At 38.1% G+C, this 22,687-nt stretch overlaps 1 protein-coding gene across 1 annotated transcript in view; it reads right to left on the bottom strand.

The window, feature by feature from the left end:
• FRK (fyn related Src family tyrosine kinase) overlaps positions 1-22,687 on the bottom strand; it is a gene marked incomplete at both ends in the record, with an annotated part of 100,374 nt that overhangs the window by 28,379 nt on the left and 49,308 nt on the right. Inside the window, one exon of the mRNA XM_079716727.1 lies at positions 16,344-16,465. Within this exon, the coding sequence (XP_079572853.1) occupies positions 16,344-16,465 (122 nt within the window). The remainder of the gene's footprint in view (positions 1-16,343; positions 16,466-22,687) is intronic.

Below are 22,687 nucleotides of genomic sequence, written 5' to 3' on the forward strand. Positions count from 1 at the left end.
TTATACATATGATATCTTATGAAGATGAGCATCACTTTAATTAATACATAATTATAACATTCAATATTTTGTCATATAAGTTAATTAAAAAGCATCTACCACAGTTTTACATGAAAATAGCATTTGCAGCATCTGATATTGCACAGAAAGTCTCTGGGAAACAACTTGACTCTTTCTTCCTCTTGGGACTCTTAACTTCTCATTCAGTATTATATCTGCAATAAATCATCAGGAATTTACATCCGTGGATTACATTATCTCAGTTTCCTATAGGAAGTCTTTCACTGGATTAAGATTTAATGTGACATGAAAGCCAGTGCTTCTACTTTTCAAAACTTACCCTAAGGAAATAATCCAAGTATTTACATGCATTCATTTAGTTATATATTTGCTTTGTTCCAGAAAGATCCAAAGGCTTGCATAAATTATCAAGATAAAATGAAATTTAAGATAAGTGGACAAAAAGGAAAGGAAAGGACAATGACTCCAGGAACAAGGCTGGTATGCTTTATGTAAGGTATTCTTTAGATTTCCGTCCATGTTTGCTAGATGTGGGCCAAAGATTTGGCTCTCCACATTTTTGACAGCTCAAAACCATGAGAGAAACTCATTCAGTTACCTGATTCCCTGAATAAAATATTAATAAACTGTTACTCAAAAAAAAAAAACACCCCAAAACGCTATTGCTGGTACTGAAATGAGAAATTTCTCACATAGGTCTTCATAAAACACACACACAACTCACACACACACACACACACAGAAAATGTAATGAGCAATATCATCATCAAGATTCTTAATAGTAGGGCTTCCCTGGTGGCGCAGTGGTTGAGAGTCCGCCTGCCGATGCAGGGGACACAGGTTCGTGCCCCGGTCCGGGAAGATCCCACATGCCACGGAGTGGCTGGGCCCGTGAGCCATGGCCGCTGAGCCTGCGTGTCCGGAGCCTGTGCTCCGCAATGGGAGAGGCCACAACAGTGAGAGGCCCGCATACCGCAAACAAACAAACAAAAAAGATTCTTAATAGTAAACTGCAAAAGGCTGGTTCTTATAATGTCCACTAATGTGGGCCCATTTCCAACATGAAATTCAATGAAAACATTTGTATAGGAAACTAACTACTGTTCATCAGCCAAAACAGGGAAAGCAATATGTATAAGAATGTTCACTGCAGCATTTTTACAGCATTAAATGACTGGAAAATTGTAGCAAATCTGAAAATTAAGAGTTAATACTATAATCATAAAAATTATGTAGTAACAAGAAAAAATAGATAATGTGTTAAGTGAAATAAAATGTGTTAAGTGAAATAACTGGGATACAAAATTAAGAGAATAGTATTATTTTAAACATGAGGATACATCTGGCTGCTCACACATCCCGGAGCCTTTTCCTGCTGAAGGAACCCAGCTGAGGTTCCTTGTGAAAACCATAATTGCATGAGGCCCAAGATGATTCAATTTGCCAGCATGGTAACACCTGAGTTAGATTGGCAGATTTGTGAGTAGTTTACTCACTCTGTTTTTCCAAACCAACTGTAATGAAGGTATAGTGAATTTAAAATAAAAATATATACATAATGCTTCCCACTTTTTTAGAGAGGCCACATAAGAATTAACTACCTAAGACAATGTCCACATATACTTCTCAAGACACTGACTATAATGATATTTAATATTCTTTTTTTTTTTTTTTGCGATACGCGGGCCTCTCACCGTTGTGGCCTCTCCCGTTGCGGAGCCCGGGCTCCAGACGCGCAGGCTCAGCGGCCATGGCTCACGGGCCCAGCCACTCCGTGGCATGTGGGATCTTCCCGGACCGGGGCACGAACCCGTGTCTCCTGCATCGGCAGGCGGACTCTCAAACACTGCACCACCAGGGAGGCCCCTTGATATTCTTTATATAAAGACCCCCATGAACTCATTTCTCTTTGAACTTAACGCTTAAGATATAATGCATCTCTTCTTACGTAACCCAGTGAGAAGCACAATATGGTTCCCTTTCTGCCTTAACTGCCAGAGAACTCCCAGCTAAACTGATTTCTAAACTGTGATACTTATCTCCCATTTGAGGCTCAGCAAGATCTATTTCTCTGTTCTTTTTCATTGATTTGCCTTTTTTATGTTTAGCTCTATTTTGCACGGTGTTTCAGCAATGTAAGCCAACTTAAATCCTTTCGTAGAAGTAAACAAACACATTCACAAATGAAGTGATAAATAATCAAATAAAATGGCACATCTACTCAACATAAGAAAGAATTTCTCATGAAATGAACTGTCCAACACCAGAATAGGCTGGTTCTCTGGGGTTTCTGTTCATGGGAGGTTTGATGCTCCCCTTAGAAGTTTCAAATTATAAGAGATCTCAGAAAGGGCAATATGAGACTAGACAGTTTTTGCAAATCCTACTATTCTATCAACGAAAGGAGAATATGATATATCAATGACAAGAAATTTTAAAGATGATTTAGTCTAAATTCCTCTTTTACTGATGAGTCTGGAGTTTCAAAATAAACTACTATTTGTTCGCAGGGTTGGAATCCAAGTCTAGTCATCTAGGGTGTCCTGTGAATGACAGTAGAAATAGTAGAAACCTTTAACTGTTTATTTCTTGTTTCCTGTTTTGTTTAGTTGTTTTCTATTTTTTCAAGTAATAATTTACTAATTTCTCAGGAGAATGTTTTAGGACTTTTAGAATGCCATCTTTCCCGTCCCTATCAAACTCTCCCCAAACTCTTGGGAAGCCTTTTCTATTATGAAGGAGAACTCAGTCCCTGAATCTCTCTTCTTCTCTGCACCCCATTTCGGTAATCAGGAGACATGCTAAACAGAGTGAACATGAAAGTCCTGGAGATATGTAATGGGTGATAATTGAAATACCTTGAAATCAATTTTCATCTTCTTGTGAAAATACAAAGGACCTTCTCATGTATTAGCTAATTGATTTTCACAGCAGAATACTGTCTCCTTCCATTTTTTCATTGTTTTTACATATGCAAGACAACTTTTGGTAATTTGCTCATTATTCCTTCACGTTTCCAAAAGCAGAGAGCTCTCATTCTTGGAAATTTCTTCATATTAAATGAGGACCCTTGATATAAGATATATTCCTGCTATTTATTTCAGACAAGTATTAGGCAAAGTTTACACACGTCTGTTTAGATTTGGTTTCATTTGTCATAACTTCTGGCCAGCACAGTTCAGGTCATGTTCAGGTAACACTTCATATAAAGACAAACCATCTCCTAGTCACAGGCTACACTTTGAAGGCTGGCCAACCATCTTCCTAATGACTCTCAGTAGTTCAGGGGTGAACCAGGTAAACAACCGTGGGTACTCAGGATGATTCATCACTACCCCAGAAAAACAGTTCAAAGTACACGTTCCAATGCAAGGTGGGCCAACACCTCCATCTTTCTGTGCAAAAGGTAGTACTCTTGATGCATAAACATAAAAGCAATTGGATTTTTATTGAGCACCTGCCTTAAGCAAGCACTGTGCTCAGTGCTTTTTCATGAAGTATTTTATTTAATTATCATACCAACCCTAAGGGATATGGATATTATTTTCATCATTTTACAGAGAAGAAACTAAAGTCGAGGGAGATTAAGTACTTTTCCCCTGGATACAAAGCAGGTAAATATTCATTCTGTGAGTCAAAACCAGGGAACGAGACTCTGAATCCCACACCACACTCTTTTTTTTTTTTTTTTTTGCGGTACGCGGGCCTCTCACTGTTGTGGCCTCTTCCGTTGCGGTGCACAGGCTCCGGACACGCAGGCTCAGCGGCCATGGCTCACGGGCCCAGCCGCTCCGCGGCATGTGGGATCCTCCCAGACCGGGGCACGAACCCGTGTCCCCTGCATCAGCAGGCGGACTCTCAACCACTGCGCCACCAGGGAAGCCCCCACACCACACTCTTAATCCCTCCACCAACTGTCTCCTTCTACTGCCAAACAGCAAGTATTTTTAGGCAACTCTCACAAGACACTGCTCACAGCTCCGGGAGCAAGGAGGCTTATTGGTACTATTTAATCTTGAGATGAGGATAATGCTGCAGAGAAGGTCTATTTCTGCAACTGACACCTTTAAAGGGAAACACAGGTTGAACACTCCTCCATCTAACACAGGGATTCTACTTTTCTTATTGTTACTGGTTCTCAGGCTTCTCTGTCTCCATCTTCTCCTTCTATATTGGTTCTCACCTGGGCCACCATATCAGCTCTCACAACCATTCTTAGTAATATTGCAGACATTTGGCTTCTGATGACTGTACTGAATGTGTAATGACTCCCCAGTCTCTCTCTGCTAAACTGCTCACTCAACTTCCTTGCCAGCACCTCAAATGTACCAAGTCAAAATTTTAATTCACATTTTCTTATTCCCTAAGTTTCCTCCCCAGCTTGAATATTCTATCTCAGTGAATGGCACTGCCATCCTGAAACCCAGACAGTAAAGCTAGAGATTTGAGGGTCATGCCTCTCTCTGATGAGCATGAGAGAGAATTCCTCTCTCTCCCTGACTTCTCATCTCTGACCGAGCATTATGTCCTGTCAGCCTGTCAGTACTCTCCACTGCCATCACCTTGTGGCGTGCCCCTTAAAGTCTCTCTTCTGGACCACTGCAGTAAGCTCATACACTGTTTTCCCTGTGTCCTGCATCACTGTCCAGCTTCCACAGTCTCCAGAGTCATCTTCTAAAACACAATCTGAATTTGTTATCCTCCTTTCTAAAGCTCTTCAAGTGCACCCCATTGCCTAAAGTTCACACGCCTTAACGGAATTCTCTCCTGCCACCCTACCCTCAAGGTTTAAACACTTATCTGTAGTTTCCTGAATGCACCATGGTGTTTTCTGTTTCTGTGCATTTGCACAGACTATTTACTCCAACTACGATGTCACTCTATTTACGTGCTATAGACAAGTTCATTTTTCAAGGCCCATTTCAGGCGTCTCCTCCTCGATTAAGCCCCTAGACTCAAGCAAGCAGAGCAGCTCACTTGGCCCTTCATATCCCACTGCACATCAACTTCTGCTATTGAATTCATTCACAGTATTGCTCCTGTAATTTATACTGTACCTCTCCTACTGGATTTTGAGCCCTTTGATTGCATTTACTTATATGAGACATGAGGTCAGTGAATCATTCTCTCTTGGCCTTTGCAATGGCTTGCAGTAGGTGGAGCATCATTCCCCATCACATTAACTTAGGATGCAGCTTTGTGACTTGCTTTGGAATGCGGGCAAACACAATACATGGCACATCCTAGCAGAAGCTTTAAAGAGTCTGAACAGTATGTCCTCCCCTCCTCCCCTTGCCCTTCAAAGGAGAGTGCCATACCCAGGCTGCAGAGTTTATTACCGTTTAATGGGAGAATCCAACTGACACTCTGATGACCTCATCTTCCCAACCGAGATAATCTTAGCATAATATTCTGCTTCCAGATTTCTCTCAAATTTCCAATGTAAGAAAGCAATCCTCATTTCTACTCCAACCCATCATTAGTCTCTATAGAAAATTAAAGTGTGGGACTTCTCTGGTCGCGCAGTGGGTAAGAATCTGCCTGCCAATGTAGGGGACACAGGTTCAATCCCTGGTCCAGGAAGATCCCACATGTCACAGAGCAACTAAGCCCGTGCACCACAACTACTGAGCCTGCGCTCTAGAGCCCATGAACCACAACTACTGAGCCCGAGCGCCACAACTACTGAAGCCCGTGCACCTAGAGCCCGTGCTCCGCAACAAGAGAAGCCACCAAAATGAGAAGCCTGTGCACCTCAACGAAGAGTAGCCCCCACTCGTCGCAAGTAGAGAAAGCCCGTGCGCAGCAACAAAGACCCAATGCAGCCAAAAAATAAATAAAAATTTTTAAAAAAGAAAGAAATCAAAATGCTTTCCTTGATTTCCACTATTTGCTTAGTCTTGTAAAAACCAGAGTAACACAACAAATAAGTAGATATCTTTCCTAAACAAGTGTGTCTTTTCTATTTAGTTGGCATCTCCCCTCCACTGCCAACTAGAATATACACTTCATGAGGTCAGGGATGGTCTTGTTTACCACTGTAGCCCAGCCTTCTGAATACCAACTGCACATAGTATGCATTAAATAAGTATCTGATGAATGAATGAATGAATCCCAAGTTCTTTAAGGCCTGGATCATCATTTTGTTCAGGATTATACACATAAGAGATATACAGAAAATGATGCTTACTAAAATTATATGAAAATAGGAAAATAATTTTTGCTTCTTTTATGTTTTTGCTTCCTGCATATTTTATTTCTAGCAAAACATTTTTAAAAGCATCTGCAGGTGAAAGGGAGATAGCTAAGAGAGAGGATTTAAGGAAAGTCCCTGCCCTGCTGAAACAAATAAGGAAATAAATTTAGTCTCTGTCATGCATAGGCTTTTAAGACAACAGAATACTTTCTTAAATTGTAATCCCTGTGCCAAAGCGCCTAATAGCTTAATGCAAAGCACGTTTCTAAAATGCATTAGAAATGACTTCATGATAGATGCAATGCTGACAAATAGAAAGTAGCTAATATACATATATCATTTTTAATACACAGTTTAAAATTAGAGCCTCTCTTTTATTAAATTGGACTGTATTTATTTCATTCACTTTTTACATTATGAACACATCTTATGTAACTTTCATTACAAAGAAACTAGATACCTGAATCATTAGGAAAAATGTAAACCCTGGTCAATTTTTTGACATTAATAAAGGAAGATTACTGCCAGTCGGGTGTTTTTAATATTTATAGTACAAGTTGCTAGAGGTATTTTAAAATTATAAACTTCTTTTCAACTAAAATCAGATATTCTTCCCCTTCCTATAAATTAATGGGTCATGAAAACAATCTAAACTACTGTTTCCATGATGGCATGCAATTTCTTGACATGCCACAAGAGGGGGCACATTCTGACTGAAAGCCCTCAGCTGCAGTTGTAAAGAGTGGGGAGCAGAAAGCAGAAGCCAGTATGGTGTTTTGGTTTTAAAATAAAGGTACACATATAGCATTCAGCATTGCAGACAATGTCCCTGTTTGTATAAACACCATGTGAAATATTCTGGTTAAGCTTAATTTTACAATTTTTTTTCAATTACACATATTTGCTACTTAGAGTAACAAAAAGAAATTGCTTAGATACTTTAAGAATCAGGTAACCTTGAAATGTAAATGTCTATTTAGCTATTATTTCACTGAAGTATAAAATGGACTAAATTGCTCAAGCCTGGCGGTAAGGAGGAGTAATTGGAAGGCCTGCTGGTCTCTGACTTTCTGTTCAACCCGAAGTTCAGCACCATGCCTCAAATGTTCTTCCTTATCTATACCTCCTTTTGTATTCCACTGCTCAACTCTGCTTTTAATCCTTCCCCCTTTTCCCAGTTTGAGATCATTAAATTTATATATTATCAAAGCCCAAGATCCAGAGAGAACTGGTCGGGCACCTCAGGTCTGGTAATGTCTTGCTATCCAAAAATATAACCCATATTGAATTTATCATGATCGCATTTATAATACATACAATCTAGCACCTTGTTAGTTATTAAAGCATGCTGATGGCAATGGATGAACAATTTACAGATCTCCATTTTATTTTTTAAAGGGTTCAAAAGTGCATCACAGAAAATGATTTATTTTTAATCTAAGGAGCATCACCTGATTTTTCAAAGGAAGAAAGATTCTTAAGAATGAACATTATCTAAAGAGAAAAATAAGTTTTATGCATGCTATTATCCATTTACTCTTACTCATTATTTGGTATAGTGTTGACTGTTGTCTCATTTCCCTGTAATGCCCTCCTTTTTTAATCCCTTTCAGAAAATAACAGTTCTCTTTTCAGAATTCTTAAAGCACTTTGCTTATTAGTGCTTTATATGCATAATAATCAAGTGAATGTTATAGTGTGAACTGCTTAGTTGTTCACACAATTATGCCATATAGCAAACACAAATGAAAGTTCTATGATGAACGAGTGAATGAATGAATCAATGAATACATGAATGGTTAAAAAATAATTCAAAATATTCTTGCCAATATTTTTGAAAATTGAGTTTTTATATACAGAACCAAATGCAATGCATAATCCTTTATTGCATCAAAAAGCAAATAAATAAACAAAGGGTTAGCAAGGACATTTGGAGACATTTGAGTATGTACTCTATGGTAGATAATATTATTGCATTAGTGTGAAAATTTGGGGGGTTAATAATGGGGTTATAATAATGTAAGAGAGGGTCCTTATTCCTGGGACATACATACTAATACTAAAGCTTTTAAAGGTGAAGTGACATAATACCTGGAACTTACATATATGTTACATATATGAGACATATATAGATATGTGAATGATGGAAAGTAAATGTCACCATGTGTTAACAATTGATGAATTTAGGTGAAAGGACATAGTTATCTTTTCAACTTTATCAATAAAGTTAGGGAGAAACAAAGACTCTATATGTTTATATTGAGTTTTGGTATTTAGTGGTGTGGAGTTGTTTTGCAGTGTTTTTTTTTTTCCTGGACGCTCAGGGAATTTTTCCTTTATGCCTGATATTAAAGTATTTTGAAAAGATACCCTAGGTATGTATCTTCTCATTTATGCTACTTAGAACAAGTAGGAGTACTTTTAATCTACAAGCACAGATTTTTTTTTAACTCAGGAAAGTTTTCTTCTACTACATATTTAGCTGTTGCTTCCATTTAATTATTCTACTACATGTCAAAGAAATGTCCATTTGTGCATGATCTACCCTTACATATTTTCATTGATTTCTCTCCTCTCTCCAGAGAGCACCTCAAGTCTGCTCTTTACATCCCTAAAGTGACAATTTCTCTGCTTCCTATCTCCCATCTATTGCCTTTTCATGCTCCTTTTGATGCCTAATTTCATAGTTTGTGTTTTCTTGTATTTTATAGTTTCAAATCAAATGCTTTCAATTTTTTCTTCTGTTTCTTTTAGTGAATATGTCTCAAAAAATGAGTTTTCTCTACATCTTCAGGTTATTGTTTATCATCTGTTACACAATTATTTTTTCCCAAATCATGTTTGAGAGAAAAAGAAATGGTTCTATGATCAAGTAATTTGGAAAACTCTGGGTTGAAAAGCTAACTTTCTTGGCTGTAGGACTTCTGAGACTTTAATGTGCTTTTGTTGAGTCAGGGCAGAGAGGATATAATATGAGGTGTTCTTCAAATGTATTTAACTCCTGAACCCTCTGTCCCATGGAATGCTTTTGACTTACCAAAGAATTCCTGTTCTAGAACATAAGTTGGAAAATTTTGTTATTGAGCATCCAGAATCTCATGACTTTTGTTTTTATTATACTCATCCTTGAATGCAAAGAAATTTGATGCTCAGGAAAAAAACATATGCAACCGGTCCTCCTCTCCATCCACTTAGATGAGTGTACATTTCCTTCCCTTAGCACACGCACAGCAGGGCTGCTAACACACCAAGCCTCTAAACATACTTCCGATGTCTAGCAAATGTTCAGCTCCTGTGGCTTTGCTGGAGGAAGGGTGGATATTCTCCTACTCACTTGGCATGCCTGCCATAAGAAATAGAATCCATTCCTTTGTAATTGCTATGGACTGAATGTTTGTTTTCCCTTCAAATTCATATGTTGAAGCCCAAATCCCCAATGTGATGGCATTAAGAGGTGGGTCTTTGGGAGGTAATTAAGATGAGGTCATGAGGGTGAAATCCTCATCATGGGATTAGTGCCCTTATAAGAAGAGAAAGAGACCAGAGCGCTCTTTCTCTCTTTCTCTGCCATGTGAGGATACAACAAGAAGGCAGATCAGGAAGAGAGCCCTCACCGATATCAAATCTGCTGGCACCTTGATCTAGGACTTGCAGACACCAGAACTGTGAGAAATAAATATTTGTTGTTTAAGCCACCCAGTCTGTGATATTTTGTTATAGCAGTCCAAACTAAGGCAGCAATGCTGAGTTGTTTGTTTAACCAGAAGATTGTATGAAAAACATAATCACAGGAGAGCAGAGTTCTTATTTCTTTCTTTCTTTAAGGTTAACTTCACCTAATTTGCAACACACAGTCAGCATCTGTCATCTTCTGCCCTTATAACATTTACTGGATGTAGAAAGGTGGGGGGGGGGGCTATGCACAGATGCCCAGGGAAGACCAAAATCACTAAGTCGGTTCCAAAACAGTGGCTGCCTGGTTTCCTGGCATCTGCATGTCCTGCCTCTCTAAGATAGGGGCACATACTGAGCAGGGGTCAAAGCAGCCTCGCACCTTCTTTATGACTAGCCCTGACCGATGCAAAAGTCAAAGTCTACTCCTATATGTCAGTTCACCTGTATTCACACTGAAGTTGGGAGAATATTTACCTAGAGTCTAACAAATCATTGATTGATAGACTCAGTTTACAGGGCTGCTCTGATTCTGTATCTCTTATGTATATTCTTGAATAGAATGTAGGGGATGCTAACTTAAATGATTGTTAGCTAGCCGCTATCTTCATTTGAAGTACAACATTGGACAAAATGTAAATAAAGGATCAATTTAATTTGGCAGCCAATAAAATGAAAAAAAAAATAAGAGAATGGAATATGTCATGAAGTATGAAAAGGTAGCAATTTCACCAACCTCCACATGACTTATCAACTTCTCATTTATTTAATATCTGGAATTGATTACTATAAAGTTACATTCAAAGGGCAATAATATGCATCAGTTCTTTGTTGTGCTTGCCTCCAAATAGCTCAAACTACTCATACAGAAAAGATATTTTTAATAAACAAAATAAGGTAAGCAGAAGAGAAGAGAAAACTTAGATGAGTCAACATGTGGTGTTCACAGAGAAGCAAAAGAAAAAAAAATGCAAGCACCCTAAATAATACTGCAACTTCTAGAAATGCTAGCCATGGATTTTCAATAAAATAAAAGATTTCTCCATGAGCAGTGCCCTAGAGAAAAAAGTTCTTTGCCTGTGCATCTGTGTGTGTATGTTTGTGTACACACACAAACACAGATATATGTACTATATAATAAAATGTTAATTTAACTTTATAGAGTATTTAAAACATCTGAAATATAATTTATCAGTAGTAACATTAAGAAAAGGCAGCATATACGATAACTGACCCAAAAAGCCACTTGCTATTATAGGCAATGATATTTGCAATTAAGTTGAACACAACTAAATTATGACTTTAATTAAAAGGCATTTTCTAAGATGGCACCAACATGTTTAAAATTCAATACATTTTATATGAGGTACTGGAATTATTAACAAAAATTTCTTTCTGCATCTTGTGTATTTTTTAAAAAGCAAAACATCATCTCTAACCAATATCAAAATGCTCCCAGAATCCATAGACATTTCATTGCATAATAAATTCAAGGAGCAATTTTTTCCAACCATTTAATACTTGCCCCTCCTTGGGATATACAATTGTATTTACATCCATGGTTAATAGTAATAGAATTCCTGACACACTCTTATGGCCACTATGTCCACATTAATTTTAAATGAAGAATAAATGGAGGCTCAGAGGATTGACAATGAAACACACAGCCTTTTGCCATTGGTCAGCATCAGATTAGAATGAATCAGCAGGTCTTAAAAAAGTTTAGGAGAACGTAAGGTAGATAGATAGTGGGAAGCAGCCGCAGAGCACAGGGAGATCAGCTCGGTGCTTTGTGACCGCCTGGAGGGGTGGGATGGGGAGGGTGGGAGGGAGGGAGATGCATGAGGGAAGGGATGTGGGAACAGATGTATATGTATGACTGATTCACTTTGTTATAAAGCAGAACCTAATAAAAAAAAAATAAAATAAATAAAAATAAAAAAGTTTGGGAGAAATAATGGTATCTCAGTGGCTGCTGGAAAGTGAGTTTGGGTCTGAACCCTGTGCCAGGCGGAGAGAGACAGGGTCACAATGCAAGTGACATCCTTTTCCAATTTTGTCTCCTCTACAAAAGTCTTGTTACCGGGAAACAACTAACCTGTTAAGGTGAGAAATTGTCTTTCTAAAATAAATCTGAAACACAGCAAGGAAGAGGATTATTTGTGATCTTACATGGTCCAGACTTCAGAGGTTTAAGAAATATGACAATGGCCTTGCTTATCTTTGCTCTTGGTAGATGACAGGGTAAAGAGGTGTTTGAGCATCTACTGTCTTTACAAACTGTACTAGAAACTATGGAGATAGAGAAGAAGCATGAAACAGAAGAAATAAAAGTATGTTGCTTCAGCTCAAGGACTGTATAACCTAGTTTGAGAAGCATATTTTTACCTACAGTGAAAGAGTTACTCATAAATATAAAAGATTCTTTGAATATGTAAGTTCAACATGAAGGATACACACAAGGTCAACATGAACAGATACACATCTTCCCTAATGAAGCTGCTGTTATTCTCATTACTTTTTGAATTGCCTTCAGAATTAACCTGTAAGGCATGCAGAAATATTTACAAAGTTACAAGTCCATGGTTTCGCTCGGGTTAATCATCCATATTATTCAGAAAGTGGCTTCAGATAATTCTGGCCACTTCCAAGTATCAAAGCTGCACTTAATGAACATACAATTGCCCAGCTAAGGCCTTTAACATAAAGTGATATCCTTTCTGTAAAGGGAGTTCTACCATTTGTGCAATACTTTGAATAACAGCAGTCTATTCCTTTGAAGTATAAAACATTTATTTGGTTCTAAAATTTCTAGTATATTTATTTTAAAATTAAATTATGTTGCTACAGAGACCTACCTATATTCTCAAGAACAGACTTCATAGCAATCACAAAGTACTATTAGAAAAGTCCTGCACGTTCCATGGGACCTACATGTTCACTGTAATGGAGATGTATCACAGTGAGTTCTCAGCTCAAAATCAGCAGACACAAGTCAAAAAAGAGATAATGGCCCCTTGTATGTCCCCTGCAATTACTTCAAACACCTCTGAACTTAATTCCTTTGGTCCCCTCTTCTCTCTTCCTGTAAGTACCTCCTCCCATGGACCTCATCTTGGCTCAATTGACCACTATCCCCCCATCACTCAAGTCAGAGATCTGCAAGTCATCCTAGATTCTGCATTCTCCCTTATTTTACCCCATTTCTGATCAACTACCAATTCCTGTTGGCTCTATCTTCTAAATATTTCACACCTCCATGCCCTACCCTCTATTTGCCAAAACTGCCCTGGATCAAGCCATCACCTGTGGAGATAAACAAGACTCTCTAGCAAAGAGCCCCAGGAGCTCCTTCTAGATGGCATGGTAATGGGTCCACTGGGCCTGTCCCACCATCGCCCCCTATGGCCAGCAAGAAGGACTGCAGCTGAATTCAACTTCCAACAGGCCCTATGGTTTCCTTTCCTACAAAAGAGAAGCTGCAATTTCGCATGGTGCCAAAGTCCGGAGGTGCTGGGCTTTTCAAACCACCCTGCAAATAGTTGATGTCCAAACTCACTTTTTAGCACCAAAGCAAAGACTGCTATTGAGAGTCCTAAGGCCATTCCCACACTTGCCCCATAAAAAAAGGAGAGCAACAGAGGGGCCGTGAGGCATCTGGGGACAGAGGAGCATTAGTGCAGCCAGCTGAATGTAGGTTCCCTGGCTCTACTCCGCGGAATGCTAACTGACTCTTCTGTCTCACACCTGTGATTTCAGACAGCAGCAAGTGATGCCTCTCTGTTTGCCCCATCACTCCTCCCCAGACTATTATCTATAAATCTTTCAACCGTTCTGTTCTCCACTCTGTCATCAAAGGTCAGACCGAGTCACTTTCTGCCTAAAACTTCCCTCTATATTTGGACCTGTAGAAAAAGCTCCAAATTCCTCAGCATGGTATACAAGGCCCTGAACAGTCTAGTTCCAACTTTCCTTTCCAGGCTCATTTTTGGCCATTCCTCCTCTCCTCCACCTCTGCTCCCCATCTACACACACGCGCACACACACACACACCTGCACTGGCCTCCCCACTCCCTACCCTCCACTCTGTGCATTTGCCTTGCCGGGAATAATCCTTCCCATGCGGCTACCTTGTGACTCAAACTGAACACAAGTGCCACCTCCTCTGTGAAACCTTCCTAACTCCCTCTGAGACTTGGCCCCTGCCTCCTCTTGTCTCACCAGACAGCTGTGTTATCACCTTCCTGGAGACTGGGCCAGGGACTGTGCCTCACATTCCTTGCTGCCCTAGACCTAGCAAAAGCCTGGCACAGACTAGGCACTCAAATATTTGTTCAAGAAATAGACAGTGTATAAATAAATGATATCAGCTACTAGATGCATCACCCTGAACACTGCTGATGAGCTTTTTTGCCTCATGTCCTCTGTCATTTTTCAACTATCTTCAATCTATTATCATTCGCTCTTAAAAAGCTTTCGCTGAGGATGAATCTGGAATTCCCTCTACTACTCTAGAGATTTTCCTATGCAGAGCTGCCTAAAGTAAAATTACAATGTGCAATGCAAAATCCTTTCTGAAAAACTTGCCTGAAATTCAGTTTTATCCCTCAAGGTGTATTTTTCCGAAAGTGTACTTTAAGCAATAATATAAATGCTCATGGAATGCCAAACATCAAATTTATATTAATGGCAATAACAATAATAATTTCCTTTAAAGTAAATGATTGAAGTCAAGAAATAGCCAAACCAGTTGACATGCAGTCAGAATTTTATATTTTTCATCAGAAAAACAATTCTCTACCAATGACAAATAACAGTAAGGCCCCTAAAACTACCTGTCATGCATCTAATGAAGACGGATTCTCTGGCTACCACGTATAATACGTAATATCCAAAAGCACTGCTGTAATTCATAGCTAATTAGTGTCTTGCCGTTATGAGAGGTGTCATAGCCCTAACTCTCTCCCCAGCTCTCTACTCAGACCTCACAAGAGCTGACAGCCATGCAAGGATCACAACAAGCCAACTAGCACCCACCCCAACCTTGGGCTGCTGTTTCTCAGCAGCCTGCCGCAGCATCAATAAATCATGCCCCCTCATGAAGCGTTTCTCTGACAGCTGAGAGCCATTGTCGCCTGAGGAATAAAGACAATACTTCTAAGGAAAACTCATGTGGGAAAGACAGAGATAGAAAAGGGATATTATTTGCCTTCCTTTAGCAGCATAACTGTCAGCAAAATTGAAGACCATCAATTCAGACTGATTAGGAGACAACTGCCCTGAGAAATAAATCCATGACTGGTATACCTGAAGATCCTTAGTGGTAATCAACAGTCAGCAATTGGGTTGTTCACTTGTTTGTTCGTTTTAATGTAGATTATATCGAAGACCCTTTTCTTTCCATTTTTCTCCTGTATAGCCCTCCTTCTGGCTAATAAGAAAATTATCCTTTCAGTAGACATAATAGTCTGCATTTACTTTGTCCCCTAGTGAATACACAGCCATCAGATAATTTGTTTGAAAGACTCTAAATGGTTTGACTTCATTGAAAAGGAATCTATAATGTTACGCTAGTCTCCAAGTAGGGCCTACAAAGCTTCCTAAACCCATAAGCAAGCATTACAGTATTCTCAGCACATAACAGCCAATATCCTTGTAATTTTGTCCTAAGCCTGTAAAGCTGTTTTGCTCCATAATATTCTACTAAGAAAGTGTTCAGAATAGTCACTGTAGCTTGGGAATTATTCAAAGATATGACTCAGTTAATTCTACTTTTTCTCTGTTTTCCTCATGGAAATATTCTACTTCTATATTTTTAATGCTAGAATCTAAAACATTTAATCTAGCTTTTGGCTAACTAATGACTACCTAATATATAAGCACCTGTAACACTTAAAGATAATTCTCAGGTCTCCTGTGCTTTTTCTTTCCTAGGGTATTGTAAAGTAAACATGCACTTGACTCTCAGCTGGAAAACTACATTTGACCGAATGTTACATGTCATTGGTTAATTAAGCACATTTGCATTCAGCATTTCAATTCATTTTCTATTTACCAGGCAAAAACAAATGAAATGCAAAAAGAAAAAAAAAAGGTATTATGGCAAGATCAATTTTGACAACAGTTTGGATTTTGCTTCTTGCTTATCATTTCCCTAAACGGATAGGCTCCTAGATAATGCAAAAGTGAGAAAACACAGGCAGATCTATATATTTTTCATCTCATACCTAGAGTGTGTGTATTTGAAACATTTATAGTCACATCTAGCCACAGACAGAAATTGTTTTGCTAATTTTTATATTACTCTTGAGTAGTTCAATAGATTTAATTTTGGTACTATTGTGAAGATAACAGATAAGTCAAATTTAAAATTAACATGTCCATGTTCACACAGAAGGTCCATGACTACAGACTCTCAAATCCACATTTAAATCACACAGGACAATGCCCATACCTGAAAGGGAGAAGTTGCCTTTCTGACTTTCACTTTCTCTGATTAGAAAAGCACCTGTCTGATTTTCTGAATATAATAGTTGTTTTTCAGCATCTGCCCTCTTGATTGCTCCAAAGAACCACCTAAAAAGAGAGAGATATAAACATTAATTAACCAGTCAACATTCTTTTTTTTAAATTTTTTTTGCGGTACGCCTCTCACTGTTGTGGCCTCTCCCGTTGCAGAGCCGGACGCGCAGGCTCAGCCTGAGCGGCATGTGGGATCTTCCCGGACCAGGGCATGAACCCGTGTCCCCTGCATCGGCAGGTGGACTCTCAACCACTGCGCCACCAGGGAAGCCCCGACATTCATTTTTTTTAAGGAGCAAGAAGTTTGGCAAGAAAGTTCCAATATCAGAAGGGCTTATACTCTTTAGTGAAACTATAACAGGTATAAACGGCAGTTTTTGATACTTGACATGATTTTTCTGGATGTCTGCAACACTCACCAGGAGTCTTTAATATATTACAAAATAGGAATTTGGCTGATGCCTCTGCTACCACATGTCTTCTCACACCTGCATTCTGTCTGAGAAACCCTGTGTTCTGTCAAATCCAAAGCTTCTAGGGCGGGCCCACCACTCGGTAAGTTTGCCGTGTTCCACGCTCTAAAACTATTCACATCACCATCAGACTGTCCACTGCCCCTCCTAACACCTTCTAGGTGTTAGGAGGCAAACATTCCAATCCAGGGATTCATATATTTCACATCAAAGTGTGAACAGTAAAAATGTAGTTCTCTGGGTTTTAATTCGCATCTTTCTCCCCTCCATCACCGCCCAACCCCCCCGCCCCCCATAATATAAGATGGTTTTGCATGTTTAAAAGGAAATTTTCATCGGTGGAGAGATTATGTGAAAAAGATACTTCTGCCTGGGATGTGTCTTCTTAGTGTCCTCTCCACTTCTCATCTTTACACTCTTATCCTTAACATTCCAGAACCACAAGAGTCAGTAAATGTGAATGTGATCAACCCCAACAAAGCATTACGGATTTTAATATCAGAACCAGTTTGAAACATATATCAAGTCAGCAGACACTAATGTGATAATAAGAGGAAACTGAGACAGCCAGCTTTGCGTTAATGACCTTTCCCTATAGGGTCATAATGTCGATCTTTATCATAACAGACTTCAGGTAAAACATTTATCTTTCTAGGCATCATCTTTAAAAATTTAAACACTCAAAGAGAAGAAATGTAGGCTCGAGGGAAGAAATACAGGCCAGGTGAGAAATTGCAGGCTGGGAGAGGACTTCAAAAATTGGTTCCGATTGGTTTGACAGGTCATGGGTATTGGGGAATACGAGTGCATTAAGGGTGACACAATTGAAAGGAAGAGGGGAAGAAATTGAAAAAAAAGAGACATTAAAATATAATTACCTTCTAACAAAAGTAAGATGTTTGTTTACCATTTTCCCAATCATCAAATTGCAAATTACACAATATTAACTTTATTAGCCAGGAAATGCCAGATTATGTTGGAACAATGAACAACTCCAAAAGTCTCAGTGGTTTAAGACAACAAAGATTTGTTTTTCACTCAACTGCACGTCCACTGAAGGTCATCTGTGCCATGTCCATCTCTATGTCCACCAAAGAATTTCCATCTCCATGCTTCCAAGATTGACTAGGCAAGCTGGATTGGAAAATGTGGCAAAACACAGGCTGGTTCCTGGAGCTTCTATTTAAAGCTTCTGCTCAAGAATGAGCCCACTGAGAAATAAGTTGTATGTTCATACTAAATTCAAAGAGAGTAGAAAATGCAATCCTACTATTTCCCTGAAGGCAGAAAACTGGAAACATTTGGTAGACTACACTAATGACTACCATATTGATTCAATATCAGGAACCAAATTAATGTCCATAGGCTATTGTTTGTCCAAATGAAATTTTAAAAGGCTTGGAAACATTCCAAGGTGGCCATGGAATGAATTCACAGAAAAATAGAAACATATGTTTTCCACTATTGCAGAAATAAATAAATATCAATAGAATAATGGAACATAATAAAAAACTCAAACAGACCCAAACATACAAATTAGTGATGAAAGGATGGATTAGTCAATAAACGATGCTGGTACCAGTCATAATCCATATAAAAAAATTAATTGCTGCTACCTATAGCATACACAACAATTTTACATAGATTAAAAACGTAATGTAAAAGGCACATTCTAAAACTTTCTGAGACTATAAGACTAAGGAAGTTTTCTTCCACAAGACAAAAAGAAAAAGAAGACATACAAGCCTTAAGGGAAAAGATTAATAGTATTTATTACACCACAATTAAAAACTTGCAACACCAAGATTACCATGAAATAAAATTAAACTATAAGCCACAGACCTGGAGGAGGTATTTGCAGAGCATATAAACAAGAATAAGATTAGTATTCAGGGGCTTCCCTGGTGGCACAGTGGTTGAGAGTCCGCCTGCCGATGCAGGGGACACGGGTTCGTGCCCCGGTCTGGGGGGATCCCACGTGCCGCGGAGCGGCTGGGCCCGTGAGCCATGGCCGCTGGAGCCTGTGCTCCGCAACGTGAGAGGCCACAACAGTGAGAGGCCACGTACCGCAAAAAAAAAAAAAAGATTAGTATTCAGGTTATATAGAGACATATAATCACTAAAAAAAAAAACAACACAGTAGAAAAACTGACACAGTATATAACTGGATAGATCACAGAAAAGAAAAACCCAATAACTAATAAAAATAAGGAAAGAAGTACAGGCTCTGTCTATTGCCAGTAATCAGGAATATTAAGAATATTAAATATAAAAAAATGAAATGCACTTTCACACTTTTCAGGCTGGACAAAATTTAAAACTCTCACATTCAGGCACTGGGAAAACCGTGAAACAAGAACCTTTATATAATACTAGTGGCAATGTAATTTGGTACAACTAATTCAGAGAACATTTGGCAATATCTAGTAAAGCTGAATATTTGTATGCTACTTAATTTCACTTCTAGATTGTATACTCTATGTTCTCAAGGAAATATACCACAAGCACATTCACTGAAGAATTCTAGCATGGAAAATTGGAAACAACCTAAATGCCCATCATAGGGAAATAAATCAACTTAATTATGGATATAAAATGGAATACTATATGGCAGTTAAAACAAATAAATTATTGAGGGACAAAAGGAAGTTGAAGAATGATACATACCTTTATAATACTATTTATATACAGTTTAAACAAACACATTAAAAACATTAGATATTTTTATGGATAGCATGCTTAGTGAAAGCTAATAGTTAAAATACTCAGGCAATTTTTTTTTAGACTTCATTTCCAGCAATGGAAAAATTTCTTCACACAAATATTTCAAGCAAAGAAGCAACATGGATCAAATATACTTATCAACCCCATGCATTTTCCTGATTTCTAGTGCATTAATTATGCAGCATCATTAAAATGTTTGGTCCAAATATAAATATGTAAACCTTTACAAGAATTACAATTTATCTAACAGATTAAATTCTTAGAAGTACAATTATATCTCATATATCTCATAATTCTAAAGAATAAATACTCCATTATATAAGCTTTACATATATACATTACATTTGTATTTTGGATAATCAAGTTTATAAAATGATGTCTTTTCTCTGCCTAATATAGGTATAAGCAAGCAGGTTTTGTAAATCAAATGATTAAAGATATAATAATTTTACTACATTTTTAGAGAGGAACTGTGTGATGATTTTTTTTTTAATTCTTTTCTGTCTCACCAATTCTGGATTCTTTTTTTTTTAATTTTTAAATTTAATTTTATTTATTTTTTTATATAGCAGGTTCTTATTAGTCATCCATTTTATACACATCACTGTATACATGTCAATCCCAATTGCCCAATTCATCACACCACCACCCCCACCACCCTGAATTCTGGATTCTTGTACAATCACTTTACAAGGCAAATCACACCAGTAATGAATTGATAATAACAATGAAATACATGTAACTATTTGACTGGATGCATCAGCTCACTTAATACCTGGAATTTTACTTGGCTGAGCTACCATCAAGAAGTGAAGAAAATAAATAATTGTTTTCTGGATGTAGTGGCATTATAATGCCATCTTTCATACTCAAAGATGATGCGTCTGCTATAGATTGTGATTGCTAGAGCATGTGCTGCTGTACAGACTAATGGGTAACCGATAGTTCGGGCCACCCTCTGCACAGGTGAAAACCGTTCCTTAATTTGTGGTTTGAGCCATGGGCAGAACTGTCATTCTCCTCAGTTCTGCCTTTAGAGCCCCTGCTGGTCCCACTCTGGAAGGGCACGTATACCCCAGGCCTCGTTGTCCACCACAGCCATTTTCAACGCTCCCTTTAAGCTGTAGTTCTTATGTGCAGTAAACAGTGAGTGCTGAGAAGAGATCAGGATATCCTAGGAGGTAGAAAGCATCAGGGGAGAGTCTTATAGATCGTGATCCTCGAAATGTGGATCAGCATCAGCATCACACGGAAACTTGTTGGAAATTTGCAGGCTTCACATCATACCAACTGAATCAGAAACTCTGAAGGTGGGGCCCGGAAATCTGGGTTTTAATAATTAGTCCCCCAGTAAATCTTATGCACACCAAAGATTGAGAACTACTGAGGTACAGAAATAGTAAAGAAGTTGGAAATTTACACAAGACATCCGAAAATAAGTTAGATTTGGCACTTACATGTAAAAACTATCCAATAAAATGATACTACACACACTCACACATACATATTTTATTGATATTTAATGAAAATAATCTTTATTACTATGCCATACCTGCCATGAAAGAGATCTTGATTAAGAATAACCAAAAAGGAGAGGAGATCCATAATAACCTATAACCTTGGAGAAAAATGCTTCAGTTAGGTGAAAATGGAGCAAAAAGTACACTGCCTGTTTTAGATGAAAGGAGTATGTAATTGAAATCTAAAATTCATTCTGCAAACATTTGAGTGTCTATTGTGTGTAAATTCTGTAGCATGGACACAGAAAGATCTGCAAGATATACTGCTGAATGAAAAAGGGTAAATTGCAGAGTACTAGGAATATTATAGTCTTATTTATATTTTAAAAACCAACAAACCAAAAATTATATGTGCTTACTTCTCCAGAGATTAGGGAGAGATGACAAAATAGAAGACAAAAGACTTTCACTTTTTACTCTGTATTCTTCTCTATAATTGGATGTTTTCGATAAGATGTAGTTATATCATTTCACAATTTATTTATACACAAAAAAATGAAAGAAGTCAATCAGGTATATGCTACAAAAACCTACATGTCATAAAGATCTGGACTAGAGATTTTGGCAGTTAGAATTGATAGTTAAAAGAAAAATCTCAAAGGAATATGGGATGGGTGATTATAGATGAGCAGTGAAACAGATGGAAGATCAAACATGACACCAGGGTTTCAAATCTGCATGACTAGAGGACAATGTACTCAGCAGCACATCAGAAGCCAGAGTGTAATAACAGGTAATAGCTACAGCATCTCACTGGGAAAGTTATGCCTGGATTTTCTCATTTGTAAGTGGGACTAATAATCATTACCCTGTAGGCTTGTTTTGAGATGAAGAAAAATAATGTGTGTAAAGTGCTTGATGCCTGGCCACATTCACACTTAATAAATAGCACCTATTTTAAGAGAACTGATTTAAGGGAGAAATTATATATTTGGTTTTAGACACGATGGATTTGAGGTAAAGATAGAACATGAGTGAATATGTGAACATGATCTCACTTCTCTAACTGTATTTGTACTAACTTTGCTGTTCTGCCTGCCCAGTCTTGACTAGGTCATGCTGCCACCAGGTGGCAGTATACCATTTTATTAAACCAAAAAGGCTAACGAAAGCTATATGGTGATTAACTGGACGTTATTTTACAAAAAAAGGCACAATGCGTCTTTTAAAAACAAAAAATCAAAATTTATGCAGTGTTACTGAATATCAACATTTAAATAATATATATCCACCAGAGGGCAAACAGCGGAAGCAAGAAGAACTATAATCCTGCAGCCTGTGGCACAAAAACCACATTCACAGAAAGATAGACAAGATGAAAAGGCAGAGGGCTATGTACCAGATAAAGGAACAAGATAAAACCCCCCAAAACAAGTAAATGAGGTGGACATAGGCAACCTTCCAGAAAAAGAATTCAGAATAATGATAGTGAAGATGATCCAGGACCTCGGAAAAAGAATGGAGGCAAAGATCGAGAAGATGCAAGAAATGTTTAACAAAGATCTAGGAGAATTAAAGAACAAACAGAGATGAACAATATAATAACTGAAATGAAAACT

Source organism: Hyperoodon ampullatus (genome assembly GCF_949752795.1).
Source record: "Hyperoodon ampullatus genome assembly, chromosome: 12".
NCBI lineage: Eukaryota > Metazoa > Chordata > Mammalia > Artiodactyla > Ziphiidae > Hyperoodon > Hyperoodon ampullatus.